This window comes from Pavona decussata, unplaced genomic scaffold, assembly GCF_977016875.1.
Source record: "Pavona decussata unplaced genomic scaffold, jaPavDecu1.1 SCAFFOLD_164, whole genome shotgun sequence".
Classification (NCBI taxonomy): Eukaryota; Metazoa; Cnidaria; class Anthozoa; order Scleractinia; family Agariciidae; genus Pavona; species Pavona decussata.
In genome coordinates, this window is record NW_028145575.1 from 70,706 (window position 1) to 86,312 (window position 15,607).

General features: G+C 37.3%; 1 protein-coding gene across 1 annotated transcript in view; it reads left to right on the top strand.

Moving 5' to 3' along the window:
- LOC146464336 (uncharacterized) overlaps window positions 1-15,607 on the top strand; it is a 114,099-nt gene that overhangs the window by 45,409 nt on the left and 53,083 nt on the right. Inside the window, exons 6-9 of the mRNA XM_085129852.1 lie at window positions 11,088-11,139; window positions 11,539-12,089; window positions 12,999-13,298; window positions 14,467-14,683. Of these exons, the coding sequence (XP_084985978.1) occupies window positions 11,088-11,139; window positions 11,539-12,089; window positions 12,999-13,298; window positions 14,467-14,683 (1,120 nt within the window). The remainder of the gene's footprint in view (window positions 1-11,087; window positions 11,140-11,538; window positions 12,090-12,998; window positions 13,299-14,466; window positions 14,684-15,607) is intronic.

The following is a 15,607-nucleotide window of genomic DNA, read 5'->3' on the forward strand; positions in this document are numbered from 1 at the left end:
CCAAACTTTCAGTTCCTTTCCAGTAGTCTGGAACCGAGGGGACTCTGTAAAACAAGGATACGGACGGGCGGATGCGGACGGCGGATTAAATTTATTGGTTAATTGTCACCTTCTAAGAAATGCTAGCTTTGGCTTTTTTTAAATTTTATTTTAATTTTTTTTAATTTGAATTAATTTTATATCTTATTGTCATTCAAACAGCGAAAACGCTGTGGAATGTTTCTTCTCGTTTTTCAACCAAATCAGTCTGAGTTTGCAGTGGAACTCCGTACATAAGTACGACACACCATCCGGCAAAACAACACGTTCACATTCATGAACATTTACAGGATAATCTGATTAACGGGTAAAGTACTGTACGAGCTCTTGTTAGGTATTATAGATTGGAAATCGTGGTTATTGTTCGAACAGACAGATCGATACAAGTTATTAAAAAATTATTTTAAGACGTCCAAAGATTTCCCTGCGTCAGATTTGCGAACGTGTCAGAGCAATTGGATAAAACCTTATACGCCTGGCCCCAGTTGTTCAAAGAGCGGATAGTTTTATTCACTGGATAGGTTGCTATCCAGCAGATGAAATGCGTGCAAGATTTTCCCAATAGCCCTATAATTTATAGATAGAGTAGAAACATATGTCAAATTTAAGTATGGGATTGTGTGGAAAACTTGCCAAAAGGCGTTACCGGTAGTTAGAGTACATTTGCTCCGCTGGATAGCGACTTATCCGGTGGATAAAGTTATCCACTCTTTTAACAACTGGGGCCTGGTTCGACCAATCGCGAAAGCTTCAAAGCATCAACCGGTTGGTTAGACAAATTCTGCTTTCTTTATTACATTTTTTTTACATCCCTGTCTCATTAATATTCATATTTTCGATTATCCGGACATTTTATTCAAGTTCCAACGAGTCCGGATAATCGAGGTTCGACTGTACCAAGTTCACGGAGAAGACGACCCCTGACCTGACTGGGGACTGAAGGCCGCCGCCGAGGCAACCGGAGGAAAACCAGAAACTGACCGAAAAAAACATGTTTTTCTGTCAGATAAAATAATCTGAATGTTCCAAGATGAGAAAAACCAAAATTCGCAATGAATATCAAAACCGAAAAGACGCAAAACCCGATCAAAAAAAGCCCCCATATTGCAAGGAAAATTTCGCTTGTGTACAAATTTAAAGGGAAGAAAATGACACGTTCAGAAATCCTACGCCGGGAAATCTTTGGACATCTTAAAATAATTTTTTAATAACCTGTATCGATCTGTCTGTTCGAACAATAACCACGATTTCCAATCTTTAATGCCTAACAAAAGCTCGTACAGTACTTTACCTGTTAATCAGATTATCCTGTAAATGTTCATGAATGTGAACTTGTTGTTTTTCCGGATGGTGTGTTGACTAATGTACGGAGTTCCACTGCAAACTCAGACTGATTTGGTTGAAAAACGAGAAGAAACATCCCATAGCGTTTTCGCTGTTTGACTGACAATAAAATATAAAATCAATTCAAATTAAAAAGAAAAAAAAAAATTAAAAAAAAGCCAAAGCTAGCATTTCTTAGAAGGTGACAATTAACCAATAAATTTACATTGTAATCCGCCGTCCGCATCCGCCCGTCCGTATCCTTGTTTTACAGAGTCCCCTCGGTTCCAGACTACTGGAGAGGAACTGAAAGTTTGGACTGCTGAGCTGAATGTTTGAATCGCCGAAGTGAATGTTTGAATCGAGCCACTGCACAACTACATTGTGAGACTATGTTTGAATTTATAATCTGGATTTCATATCTTAAAATTAAAGTGCAGAATGTTTCAACAGCAGGATTTCAGCATTTTCTATCGAAATTGAAAGCGGAATTTATGGTGTAGTGTTTGAGTTTCAGGATTTAATTGAAGAAATACACGTTTGGATTGAATGATCAAATGTTTGAATTGAAAAATGGCATGTTTGAATCGACGAAATGCATGCTTGAACTGAATGATAGGCCAGGCAATACAAGGAATGCATGTTTAACTTGAAGAATGGCATTTCTGGATTGAAGAAAAGGGTGTTTGGATTGAAGAATCGAATGTTTGAAACAAACAATTCCATATTTGGATTGAATGATGGAATGTTTGAATCGACCCATTCCATTTTTGCACTGAAGGATTGAATGTTTGTATTGAAGGATCGAAAGTTTGAACCGAACAATTGCAGATTTGAATTGAAGGATCGAATGTTTGAACCGAACAATTGCAGGTTTGAATTGAAGGATCGAATATTTGAATTGATAGTTTGAATTTTGACACTAAAAACGCGCCATATGAGACTGCCGTCTGTTAGCCAGCGGATGGATGGTTATCTTTTTCTTTCTCAATTTTCAATGTAAGGTTTTTCATAGAAGAATGGATCATCCTTTAAAATAAAGATTCTTGAATGTGTCTGTGATGATCAGGGGCTAGAGACGATCCGGAACACAATTCTGTCAATCGCTTGACTTGCTCGAAATACCACTTCCAAAGGTCGGGTTTTCTAAACTTGAAATTGAAATATTTGGAAGAATAACACAAGTAAATGACTTCCGAAATGTTGTACGATTTTATTTCTCTTACGATCAGACCAATTTTAGTTGATAAACGGTTAAAAATTATAAAAAATATATATATATATATCAAGTAAGTTATGTTCTCCCCACTAATAAAGCAATCCAAAGGGCTGCTTTCTCGGCGGTCCGCATGTTCTCGCTAAGTAAAATGTTTGATGCGTGGCTAAAAAAGAATCAAAAGACAAATAACAGCGATAAGAAACGCAACATCTTGCGAAAAAGAAAATAGCTGGGCCTGGGCCCGGCAATTCAATAACTGCAAGATAAAGATCATTTCATGATTCAAATGCTACCAAAGATAACAAGAGAGGCTTTACCGTTACCGGACTCACTGAAACGAGCAAAACTAAACCTAAAAAAAAAAAAAAAAAAAAAACAGCCTAAAAGGGCGTAAGAACGACAGTCGCCAGACAAAAAACAATAAACAGGCCATAAACCGATAAACGCAGAACTCATAACCCAGAAATGACCTTTGAAATCAAAATACATTATAACATATATAGCTAGTAAATTCCTGTAACCAAATCCAAGTGCGCGAGCGTGCTTTATATTCCCATTGTGCACGCTGATGACGTAAGCAAAGAAATGCTTCGAGAAGAAAAATTTCTATGGAGTGACTTCGGAATTTTGCATTCAAATTGAAAAAACGGGGAAAAACTTCAGCAAAAAGTTTAACTACAGATGACAACAAGCGAACCAGCTGATGAAAAAAAGATCTGCTTACTTTGTATTTGGGATTGCAGTTTTTAACTCCCAAAAAAACCTAAAGAAAAGGAAAAAAGAATAAGCAAGGCCCGTGTCATCGTGTGTCGCAAAACTATTAATGTTCAGACGCCAATTTCACTTTCTCAAAGGGAAAACACACCTTATCGAAACGATAAACTGAAAGAAAAACTGCTAAGGAATACTCGACAGTTTCAACAGCGGAAATCCGATGATAAACGGCGAAGAAATTGTGCTTCAAGGACAAATTGTCGTTTTATCCAGGCGACGAGCAAGCGGACATCTCACTTAGATCATTATTTAAGCCACGGACTTTCTTGCTAGTGTTCGAGTACTTGCAATTGTGGGAATCCAATTCTCAAGAAATTACAGGTTTGATTATCAATTTGTACTTAAGCTTAAATATTTTTCTTCCGACCGAACCTTTGTATTCCTGACAGTTTTTGTTTTTTTTTTTGGCGAAATTTTGGAAAAACGTGCGCGGGCTCGATAACTTTTACTTCAATACGGACTTGCAGTTCCCTCAAATCGCTTGCACGTTTATCATCTCGGATTAAAAACTGTATGCCACGGCATCTTAGAACAAAGACTTATCCGAATAAATTTTTCATTTAGGAAAGCTTCAGTTGTCTGTTTTCTTTCTATATTTTCATTGATGAAACGTAACAACTGGGCAAATCTTGCGTAAAGAAACATGTCCTCGCGAGCGGAAATAATTCTTCCAAGTAACACTAGGATCAAACCTTCAAGTTTGGTTTTTGGAAAATTTTTACTGAGTTGGCAACCCATGCATTTCATTCCAAAAAAAAAAAATAGAAACTTTAACTATTTTGAAACCAAAGAGGTGTTGCTTTTTTTACCCTCTAAGTTGTGTATTTTTACTGAACATGGGGGTTGTTTTTTACCGCTTTGCACATTGGGTGAATTCTTGGAAAACCTCTTGTCAACCTAGAATCAACGGGTTAAACCACGAGTTGGTTACACAAACGAGAATGTAAGCTGATGATACCAGCTTGACGTTTGCTAGGGATGACATTAAGCATGTAAAAGATTGTGTTTAGGACAATTAGTGTATTCTAACTGAAAACTCTTCATTTTTAGGGGGGATAGTTAGGGATCTGAGCGCCAGTCCGCCCATTGTAGTCACGTGACCTGTTTTTCCACATGTTATGAGAATCGTACTTCAGTTGTGAAGTTTTCTGCAGTGAGAAGTTTAGTTTTTGCTATTGTCTTCATCTTGACGTGCACAGAACTTGTAGGTATTGTATTTTATTTTCGTTTTTTTCCTTTGTCTAGTTTTCACAAATGTGAACCATCATCACCTTCTGCCATGCTATTGAGCTAAAAACTGCGCGGCGTACATTTGTAATTAGTTGGCTGCCGAATCATTATATGGTTGTTGTTTGGTCGACTCGAAAAGTCTGTGTTTTTCCCCCACAGATTGTCTTATGATCTATGCAAAGTGTACACTTAGTTATCAGCCAATAAGCTTACCTTAAACCTGACAACTTCTGACTAGATCCTATTTGCATCTAGGCAGAAGTCCTTCTCTTACTATAAATAATATGGCTGTGGAGCAGAAAGCATCAGCTTAATCTCTTGAGTTTACATGGAAGAAACTTTAAATTAAGAATCTCATAAAGAAAATTTCTGTAAAAGGATTGCTTCCCCCATTATTGTAATAAACGTATGCGACATCAAATCCCATTTTAATCAATGTTTATAACAGCCTGGTTCTTAATCTATCTCACTTCGATTATTGAGGTGTGGCAAACTGCAACAAAGGCATTTTTGATATGCTTCAAAACCTTCAAAATCGCGCAGCCTACGTTTTAATGTTTGCTTATTGTATAGTAATTTGAGTGATTTCTTCCAGGTACTAGGGTGGCGAAAACTCTGTCATCAAAGGTTAGGAAAGAAATATATTATGATGCATAAACCTTAAAGTGCCTATCACCCTTAGTCAATTCTTTTTTTCTCAAAAGTAGACATTGAGAGTAAGTCTAAACAACCAGGAAAAAATGGCATTTGACGCGATCGAAATTAGTGTTTTTAGTGTTAAAACCGCGCCTTTGGAGGACTGCCCCTAGTGAGAGTAGAGACGTCGACCCGGTATCTCAGCAGCAAGTGCACAACAAAACAGTTGTGAGTCGGACTGAATTCTTTGCAAGCTATTTGGGTTTCTGGTCGATTGTTTTAGCCCAAATGTCGAACACTGACTCCGATTCTGAGCAAACCTACAACTTAGATCATTCAGAATTTAACTACATTTCCGGCTAGGTCATTGAAGTCGAAATTCAAGAACGTAAAATGGGAGTAGAAGACCTACACAAGTGCTACTCGCATGTTGACCGCTTCCGTATCTCGTTATTTTGGCCAATTTAGTTTCTTGTATGTTTAATTTGCAGTAAGTTAACACAATAATATCGAGGAATCGCACAATAGGTGCTTTCAACTTTCGTAAAACCAGCTTAGTATTTAAATAAAATTTACGATTCCTCCGCTTATTGTTTTGGCAGCAGAACATTGTTGAGGGGATGGAATCTTGTCTTAAAAAAAAGAGCGGCTGCATGTAAGAATCGAAAACTGCATTTCAGCGACCACTTGGTCGAATTTCTGATATTTCGTATGAAGATATCCTTGGATTAACCATTTTGAAAAATCATATTTTAAAGTTCCAAGGTATTTTACTTTTTGAGAAAATTGCAAGAGTTTGGGATGCGGCCTAGGTGCGGTCAAGGGCCGATGAAAACCGCGAAAATTTAGGTCAAAAGACGAAACCCCGTTCACGGTGTAAAATAACCCAATGAACTTGAAACTTTACAAAAACTTAGACCAACCATCTCACAAGAGAATTAATACAATAAACATTCTAAACTCGCTGGCTACTTCTTAAAGCATGCAGATTTGTGTACGCTTCTCAAAATGGCCTTGAAACTAATGCCTATTTTCATTAAAATAAAAGTGTTTCTGGTATGTAATTTTCTCGAAATTAAAACTTATATCCCAAAAGGCAAAGAAAAGAACTTTATTTGTTCTAAGTTTCAAGCTCTGATTCAAACTCTTTCCTACTCAAGGAAGATCGAATATGCGTGCGATACTTGCGGCTCGCAATTCACGTCGCGAATTATGAGATTACAACCGATTCACAAACACTTGGCATCTGGAGGCCGTGAATGTTTCCAAACATCACCTATTGGGCCATAAAACTAATCAGACTGACTGAAGACAGCTATTTAATGTTTTTTGATCCCAGATTTCTTTCCTATTCTACTCTAAAATAATATAGTTATTTCGGTCAATTAGCCAACGAAACATGTGTAACATACCATTTCGATGTCGCAGGAAAAAGTAGTGCAAATCAAACTTTACAGCTCCTTTATCTTCTTAAATGAAGCAGTCGATCAGTAAAATGGAGAAAAACGTGTGAGTTTGTTCCTGTCGTGTTGTTTTTAGTGTTCGTTTTTCGAAGCGACGGCTCAAATCAATAAGCCAGTGTGACACTGAACAACTGTAACTCGATATTCACCTCGCTAGGCATTTCGGTATGGAATCCTGCGCATACAGGGCGCTTTTAGAAACTGTAAATAATGAAAAGTACTGCTTGTGGGCCAAGCTACGACTACCCGTAAGCAGCAGTAGACTTAAAAATTGCAATTTATATTCATCAAAGTCATCATCTCGAAGAACGAGCTGATTAATAAAGTTGTATTGACAGACAACAAACAGAGGCATAATAAACTTCCGCCGCTTCTGTATAAATATCAGCTTTAAGCAACTGGTAACTAGCGAAAAAGACACAGAGTGACAAAATGTTCATGAAAAATAGCACAAATAAAGACATATTTAATTTTTGCTTCTACATAATGAATTTCAGTTTTAAGAAACTGGTAACTAGTGAATAACACACAGAGTGACAAACGGTCCGTGAAAAATGCCGTTTTTGTACCTGGCATCTTATGTACGACATTTCCTTTTAAACTTGATCATTGCTTTTTGTTATCTCCAGTCGCGGAGGGTACAAGAAGAATTATGTGCCACGAGGCACAATGAAGGTAAGGAACAGCCATATTTGGATAACAATACATAAACTTAAAAAATTCCCCCCCCCCCCACCCCCCAAAAAAGGGGGAAGGATGCTAATAATTTATGTAAGGCGCCCGGTTTACTTGCCTAGCAAAACACATTGTTCAAAAATTTGAATCTTGTTTTGGAGACGGTAAGCAACTGTCCTCGAATGACGCTTTTAACTTGTGAACCTTGCTATAGCGATTTCTGAAAAGGAGAGTTATAACGACCAACCTGAAATTCGTACCAAAGAAACGGCCTTTACGACACGTCAAAGTACGGGCTAGTCAGTTTTACTTTTGACTTTATTACTCGAGCGCCTGTAACATATCATTATGGCTATACACGCGTGGGTCTTCAGTGAGGAGCTGCAAGCCATGAAAATTATGTCGATCACCACACAGAAACACAATAAATTAAGTAAGGGTAAACTGGACTATAGTCCAAGGAACTTAAGGAGGTTTGGGGAAGGCAATAACTAGACTTATTGATTTTAATATTTTTCTAGAAACACTAAGAAAGTGACGCTTCCATGACAAATGCTCATCGAGAAGAACACCTAAAAATACTGTTTCTTTCACGCGTTCAATTGCATCGTTGTCAATTTGAATAGATATATCAAGTGTTTGCCTCCTTTGGGGTGGTCTAAAAACTATAAAATTTGATTTTTTAAAGTTAATGAACAGTTTGTTTGCTCGACACCATTGAGTCAATTTAAGCATTTCAGAATTCAAGATTCCAGGAAGCAAGTTAAAATCTTTTTGGGAGAAAAATATTTTTGTATCATCTGCAAAAAGAATAAAGTCCACGACTTTTGACACGTTACACAGATTGTTTATATAGAGTAGAAAGAGTAGGGGACCAAGTATAAAACCCCGAGGCACCCCGCACTTAATTTCGCAAGACTCCGAACTGACACCATTAAATTCCACATAATGTATACAGAACGAAATGCTAAGAACAGATGTCGGCTTCAAAAAGGAACACGAAGTCAGAAGTCAGTCAGAAGTTGTCAGGTTTAAGGTAAGCTTACACATTAAATACACATTAATACACATTAATTAGCATACCTATCATGGCTTGCAACTCCTCAGTGGAGACCGGCACGCGTGTATAGTCGTTATAACAAGGAATGTAACTCCTCTTTTCAGAAATCGATATAGCAAGGTACAGTATAGTTTTAAACGCCACTCTAGAAGAGAAAGGTGTAGAAGAAAAAGTAAAGATATGTCTTTATTTGCGCTGTTTTTCATGAACATTTTGTCACTCTGTGTCTTTTCCGCTACCCGGCAGTTGTTTAAAGCTGATATTAATACAGAAGCGGCGAAAGTTTATTATGTCTCTGTGTGTTGCCTGTCAATACAAACTATTAATCAGCTCGTTCTTCGACATGATGACTTTGATGAATATAAATTGCCATTTTTAAGTCTACTGCTGCTTGCATAGTAGCATACGACTTTAAATATAAAGTGCTAAATGCTGAAAAAATTATCGATGAAATCGATTAACATTCAACACTTTCTGGCCGACTCAACGATTTAACGGTTCGAGAGATCGATAAATATCCAACAAGTTCGAGGCAGAAGTCCTGTAATTTATTACCGGCCGGGTGTTTTTGCGGCGCCAATCGTAGTTTATAGTGGCGATCAATATTATATCAGCCTGTTCTACTTTTCCCCTCTTAACATGTTTTTTCTAAGTCTTTCCACTACATAGCGAATTTAAAATCTCGTTTCTTAAGAAGAACTGGATCAAATGATCATTTGTATCGAGAAGGTGTGAAAATAATACGATTGGAAACATCCAAAGTTTCGACATGTGGATCTAAAACATTAAACAGTCAAGGCGCAATATGTCAAATCCCCCGTTATAGATCCAAGTAACCATCTCTCTCTTCGAGATGCGTTCGACTTAGAGAATTTTGGCATCAAAGGATACCACTGTTTAGTTTATTCCACAAATTAATTTGCAGAAAACACAATGGCGTGTTGCGTACCTATTTTTAAAACATAGGCTAAACGAGTCCAGGTGTACCAAGCAAACCAAAATTCAGTTCGTTTAATTGTTTTGTTTTTCTTTCATGCAGTTTGTCATTCCGTACACGGAAGACGGGTAAAGAGGAAAGAAGACAACGATGAACATTGGGTGGATAGTAATTTTGACGGTGAGTAAGTAAATGAACTAAAGAACAGTCATAACTGAATCTTTACTTCATAGTCGATTCTTGGGATTTTACAGCTCCGTTATTGGCCGACAGCACTTTTTGTGGTGAATAATTATTCAACCGGCTCATGCGTTTGAATTGACTGTACGCTTCTTTAAGACCCTCACCCCAACAAGAAAAAAACTTGCTTTTCTAATTAATATTGATAAAACATTTTGTATTGAGTCGCGAGATATTAGTGCACATGAAATTTTTAGAGGTGCATCAGCAGTTCGAAAATCAATAAGACAAGATTTCACCCTTACAAAAAATGTCCCGCTGCTAAAATATTCAGAAGAGGAATACAAAAATATTAGCTGGTCTTACCAACGGGTTAAAGTACCCACATTTCAGCAACAACTGAACAAATAGTCCAGTTTTCGTTTCAATGTGTTCCAAATATCTTAGGTGATTATATTCGGAACTTTTAACAAGAATAATCTCACAAAGTTATTCCGATCAAGTTCTAATCGATCAGCTTGCCATTTTTGTCAGTTTATTTAAATTCGACAAACACGATTGTATTCGTAATTCAAGTTACTTGTCTTTTCGTTAACGTTATTTATTTCACTGCTATCACTGTTGTTTCACGACTTTGTGAAGATTCTTTCTAACTAAGGCCGTCATTCGCGGCAATAAAGGACTTAATACTGTCTTGATCATCATGGTCGTTGTTGCCTTCGGCGAATAAATAACTGAGGGAGCGGGCCGAGACGAACTGCAAAAAAAAAAAAAAAAAAAAAAAAAAAAAATCGGAACAAATCAGCTCCCCTCGGAAAACTTGTAACGATTAGATTGTTCCATGGACTCAGTTAACTTCACAAAGGCCATTCAGCGAGCCATAACGAAGGGGGTAGCTTTGTAAAAAGATGACGAGATAAATACCTGTTTCGGATCGTTTAACCTTTCCATTTTCTATTGACAGACCTGTACAAGCCTAACGGTTAAGGCCTCTGGTAAGCAAAGGCTGTTCATTCTCTTGCAAGGTTTTTAGGTGGTCGGGTTACGTTTAGGTGCAAGGAGGGCTCCAGCGTTCTTGAAATTCGCTTTAAGTACTAGGCGTGTAACCTGTTACAAAAAAAGCAAGATGTCGGATATCACAACTCTCTTCGTGTAACCTTGTCATGCATATTAATATTACTTTCTCCTTTTTTTTTTTTTTTTTTTTTTTTTTTTTTACAATTTTTTTTAATTCAATAGGAGGAACATTTCACAGCTCTATAATGAACAAACAATTAAGCATTCCAAGTTCCAAATGTTAGCTATGAGTCGACAGTTTCACCAATGATCCTAGCGTATACATGTCTTCCCATGTTTGGCTGAATTTCTCTGACCCAGAGTTTCTAGACTGGATCACAAGTTGAGAGACAGGACCGAAACCCGCCCTTTAATGAGTTTAGGACATTTTACGATGCATTTAACGTCAAGATTAACTTAATATAGTACAAGCGTTACGTAAGGACACATGCCAATGACCCCAACTAACGTTTTTGTACCTGCTGTTGTGTGTAGAGATGATTGTCCTTGGCCACTGGAAGCTAGATGGCAGTGATCAGGACATAAGGTTGGTCTATTACTATATATTTGAGCGACCAGTGAAACCTTATAGTTATTTGTAGGAAAAAGATTTCGTTGAAATTGAACCATGCGTTTCGAAAAACATGATCCTGTTCAAGGTTTACACTTAAATCATTTTAGCTAAATTAAGAATCAAAAATTCGCCAACCGCTGCTTAACACGATAACCGACTGTTCATACGTCTCTGAAATACGGATAAAATGGCATTTGGCATCGGATTGGGTTTTGGTCATCAACGTTTAACTACGAATAGAAAACAAAGCAAATTACTAATCAATTACCCTAAAGGAATTTTTTAAAGAAGGTTACACTATTAAAATTAAGCTATATTGTCAAAGGTAATGAACGGTTACACATTTATTGGCTGACGTTTTTCCTATCTCAGTTTCAGCTGTAATCCATCTTTTATCGAAGGGTGGTGTCCAGGAAGCAAGGCTCCCATCTTCGACCGATCAAATTCGTTCGCCACTGCTCCGATAATCTATCTCAATCGCAGGAGTTTTTCAATTTCCTGTTGGATAAAACCAATGAGGAGCCTTGCAACAGGCCACGAAACGATTTATAACGACTGGAATGATCCATGGCAGTTTCATTTCGGTCTTTTCGACAAGGCGGTCATCTTTGGTCGCCATAGCACCGATGATGACTATGAGTGGTACTTTGTTCAGAGTAGCGTTAAAGTTTCTTCGAACATTTGGACACATGTGGCAGTCACGTGGGATTACAGAACAGGAATTTCGACAATTTTTGTTGATGGTAAAAACGAAGCTAACCGCACGTATCCCCCCAGGAAAATATACTTCTACCCACCCACGGGAAAGCCATACAAAATTGCAAATGACGGCCACTGGAACGATAACCAGTTCTACGGATCAGTTATAGATCTTTATGTTTTTGGCACGGCATTATCACTGGATCAAATCAATAAACTAAGAGGTTAGTGCCTAATTTCCTTTTTATAAACATAAGTCGCTGGTTACATTTTAACTCTTTGTCGTGGCATAAGTGAAATAAACTGAAATTTAAGGCACTAGTTTTGATTGACTGATAATAAAACAAAGCCCATGATCTAAAAACCGGCTAAACTACTCGGTCTGGAGTTTTATTTTTAATTTAAATTACTTGTTTCTTAGGTTCTTTTTGTCTATTTCGTCCATGTTGCACGGGTTTACTCATCCTTTTACCATGAGGAAGTTTTAAAAGCTAATTTAAAAACTATTAACGTTAACTACTAACGTTAACGTGAAAATTGCCTTCGCGGGGGGGCATAAACGTTTGAGTGTGGTTGCGCTAAATATCCATGTCGCAACTCATCGTATGCAACATATCGGCTTCAAGTTAAAAGAAAGATCGAAGGTATCAAGTTCAAATCACACTCAGATACTCTCAAGTTCAGCTCTTCAACCAGCTCGAACTAAACAGCTAGTCCTCCATTTTAAATTTAATTGGTTTTGATTTATAAATATTTGCTTGAACTTAATCTAAGTATTTAATGACGGTGACTCCTTTTGCTATTGGGCAAATGTTCTAAGCATATCAGGACGATCCGAGAGACCCTGATTTCTTTGGGACGGCACCTAGAGTTATTGTCGCTTAATTACCTCTTAAATTGCATGCATTTCTATCCTCAATTTTATTTTTGAATTCCAAATCATCTTGCTGTACCTAAAACTGTAATAAACAGCTAAATACACTTCCTTCACCAGCCATGCATTTACATTTATACGATTTCCAAACAGTGTACTTGCGATGATTAAAAACTTATTAATAACTAATCTGTCAACTTTTTTTCCACACTATTGAAATCGTGAGGATAATCATGTTTCTAGTTACGATCCTTTGCAGGTGTACCTGTTATCGTAAACAAGGGCAAGGAGATCACAGGCGGAATTGTTCTAGTCAAATGGGAACCTCCCATGGAGCGAATATGTCCTGTTCTGCAGTACAACGTCAACTACAGGGAAGTAATTTTGCATGCTGAAAAAGGTCATTGGAACTCAATTTCTGTCAGTGGAAACACCACCAGCTATACCCTTCACCTGGAGTGTTGGAAACAGTATGAAATAACCATCACGTCATTTTATTCATACGGAGAAAGTGACAAGAAGGACAGCAAGATATGGAACTTCAACACTGGAACTAAAGGTAAAGGTTGGTGCTTAAACCAGATTTTAGTGACACTAAGAGGTAACTATGGGTGTTTAATACTCTCTTCTGGATTGCATACTTTTATTTTCGGGCAAAAATCATGACTTTGTTTTCCTTGGTTAATCACAGGCTGAACTAGTCGGTCTGGAGTTTTATTTTTTATTCAAACCATTTGTTTCTTAAGGTCGTTTTGTCTCCTTCTTCCCTGTTGCATGGTTTTAATTAGTCTTCCTCTCACCATGGAGAAGTTTTGAAACTAATTTAAAAACTACGATATAGTTTTACTATTATAGTGATACGAGCAATAATGTTTCGCTGAGAATTGCTTACGCGAGGGGGCATAAACGTTTGAGTGTAGTTGCGTTAAATATCGTCGCAACTCATCGTATGCAACATATCGGCTTTAACAAAGATCGAAGGTATCAGGATCAAATCACACTCAGATATTCTCGAGTTCAGCTCTTCTACCAGCTCGAAGTAAACAACTATTCCCCCTTTTTGTCTGTGAAATTATGACTAGTTTTAATTAATTTTAATTTATAAATATGTGCTTCTACTTAATATTAGTATTTTAGAACAGTCCTTCCTTTTTTTATTTCGCATACGTTCTATGCATCTCGGGATGATCCGAGAAACCATGGTTTCTTTAGGACGGCGCTTACTAATTCAAAGGTATTTTGGGTGGTTTATGGGTATGTGAAAAAAAAAAATCTAAAACAGGCTTATAAAACCTTAAAAAAGGAAATCGAGGGTAACTTCGCATTTATTTAGAGGTAATTAAGCTTGAATTTGAAAAAAACAAAACAAAACATTTGTTACCTTCTTATATATTTATTTTTGGAATTATTGTCGCTTGATTATCTCTGGAAAGGGCATGGTTACCCCTAATTCTGTTTTTGGATTTCAAAATCTCTTGCTAACATCTGCTTTTTTTCCCTCATAGTTATAAGCCGTGCAAAAATACTTCTGCATTACTAGGAACCGTCCTTAAGTGGATTACCTGGAAACCTAACTATAATAAACGACTAAATGCAACTCCATCACAAGCCATAAGCTTTCCAAACAGTGTACTTCGGAACACTTATTAATAACTAGTCTGTCAACTTTTCTTCCACGCTATTGAAAACGTTAAGATAATCATGTTTCTATTTACAATCCTTTGCAGGTGCACCTGTTATCGTAAACAAGAGCAAAGAAGTTATAGGTGGAACCGTTCTAGTCAAATGGGAGCCTCCCGTGGAAAGGATATGTCCTGTTGTGCAATACAACGTAAACTACAGAGAAGAAGGCCACTGGAACTCAATTACTGTCAGTGGAAACACCACCAGCTATACCCTTTACCTGGAGTGTTGGAAACGGTATGAAATAACTGTCACCTCCTTGTATTCATATAGAGAAAGTGACAAGGGGGACAGCAAGACATGGAATTTCAAAACTGGAACTAAAGGTAAAGGTTTGTACTTAATCCAGGTTTCGGTGACACTAAGGAGTACCTATGGGTATTCAGTACCCTCTCCTGGATGACGTTCTTTAATTTTCAGGCAAAAATCATTGTTTTGGCTTCCTTGGGTAGTCACTGTTTTAACCGCAGATAATTGCTACTCATTAAATCTTTCATTAGGGTCGCCATTAGCAGCATGGTTGTATGATGATTTTTGAGGCAGGATTATGATCTAATTGGTTTGTATTTCTTTAGATTTTATTTTTATTTACAGAGGCCGCCGTTTGTAAGCTCTTCTGAAACCAGCCAGCTATAGGAGAATAAAGCAACTGCAAAGATAAATATTAACTAAAATACAGAAATCTCTTCAAAATGATCGCTAGATCCGGTCATATTCCAATTAAACTGATAAATCAAAATTGATCGTTTGTCTCACGGTTATGTACCATAGATGTGGCTAGCGACGTTTCCTCATCTTCATCAGGCGTTGGTGTCGATTGGCTGCATGTGGAGTGGTGGTAATTATCCCATTTTGATCCTTTCCACACCAATACAATTATGAGATAAACGATCAAGTCTGATAAATCATTCAAATCTATGATGAACGAACATCAAAATAAACCGTTTTTTCAAGCAACACAATAACATTTGATAAGGTTTTCCCGGTTCTAATTGAAAGGTGCAACCTGTGTCAAAACCAATAAATGTTATCGTATTGTATTGAAAAACAACTCAATAAATAGAAATAAAATAAGCTACCCAAAGAATTTTTTAAGCCATTTCTGAGCTGTATGGATACAGATAGGCATGGGCTGAGGTAGTTCTGGGGTTTTGAAACGATTGTCCCCGCAATCAAACAACTTCT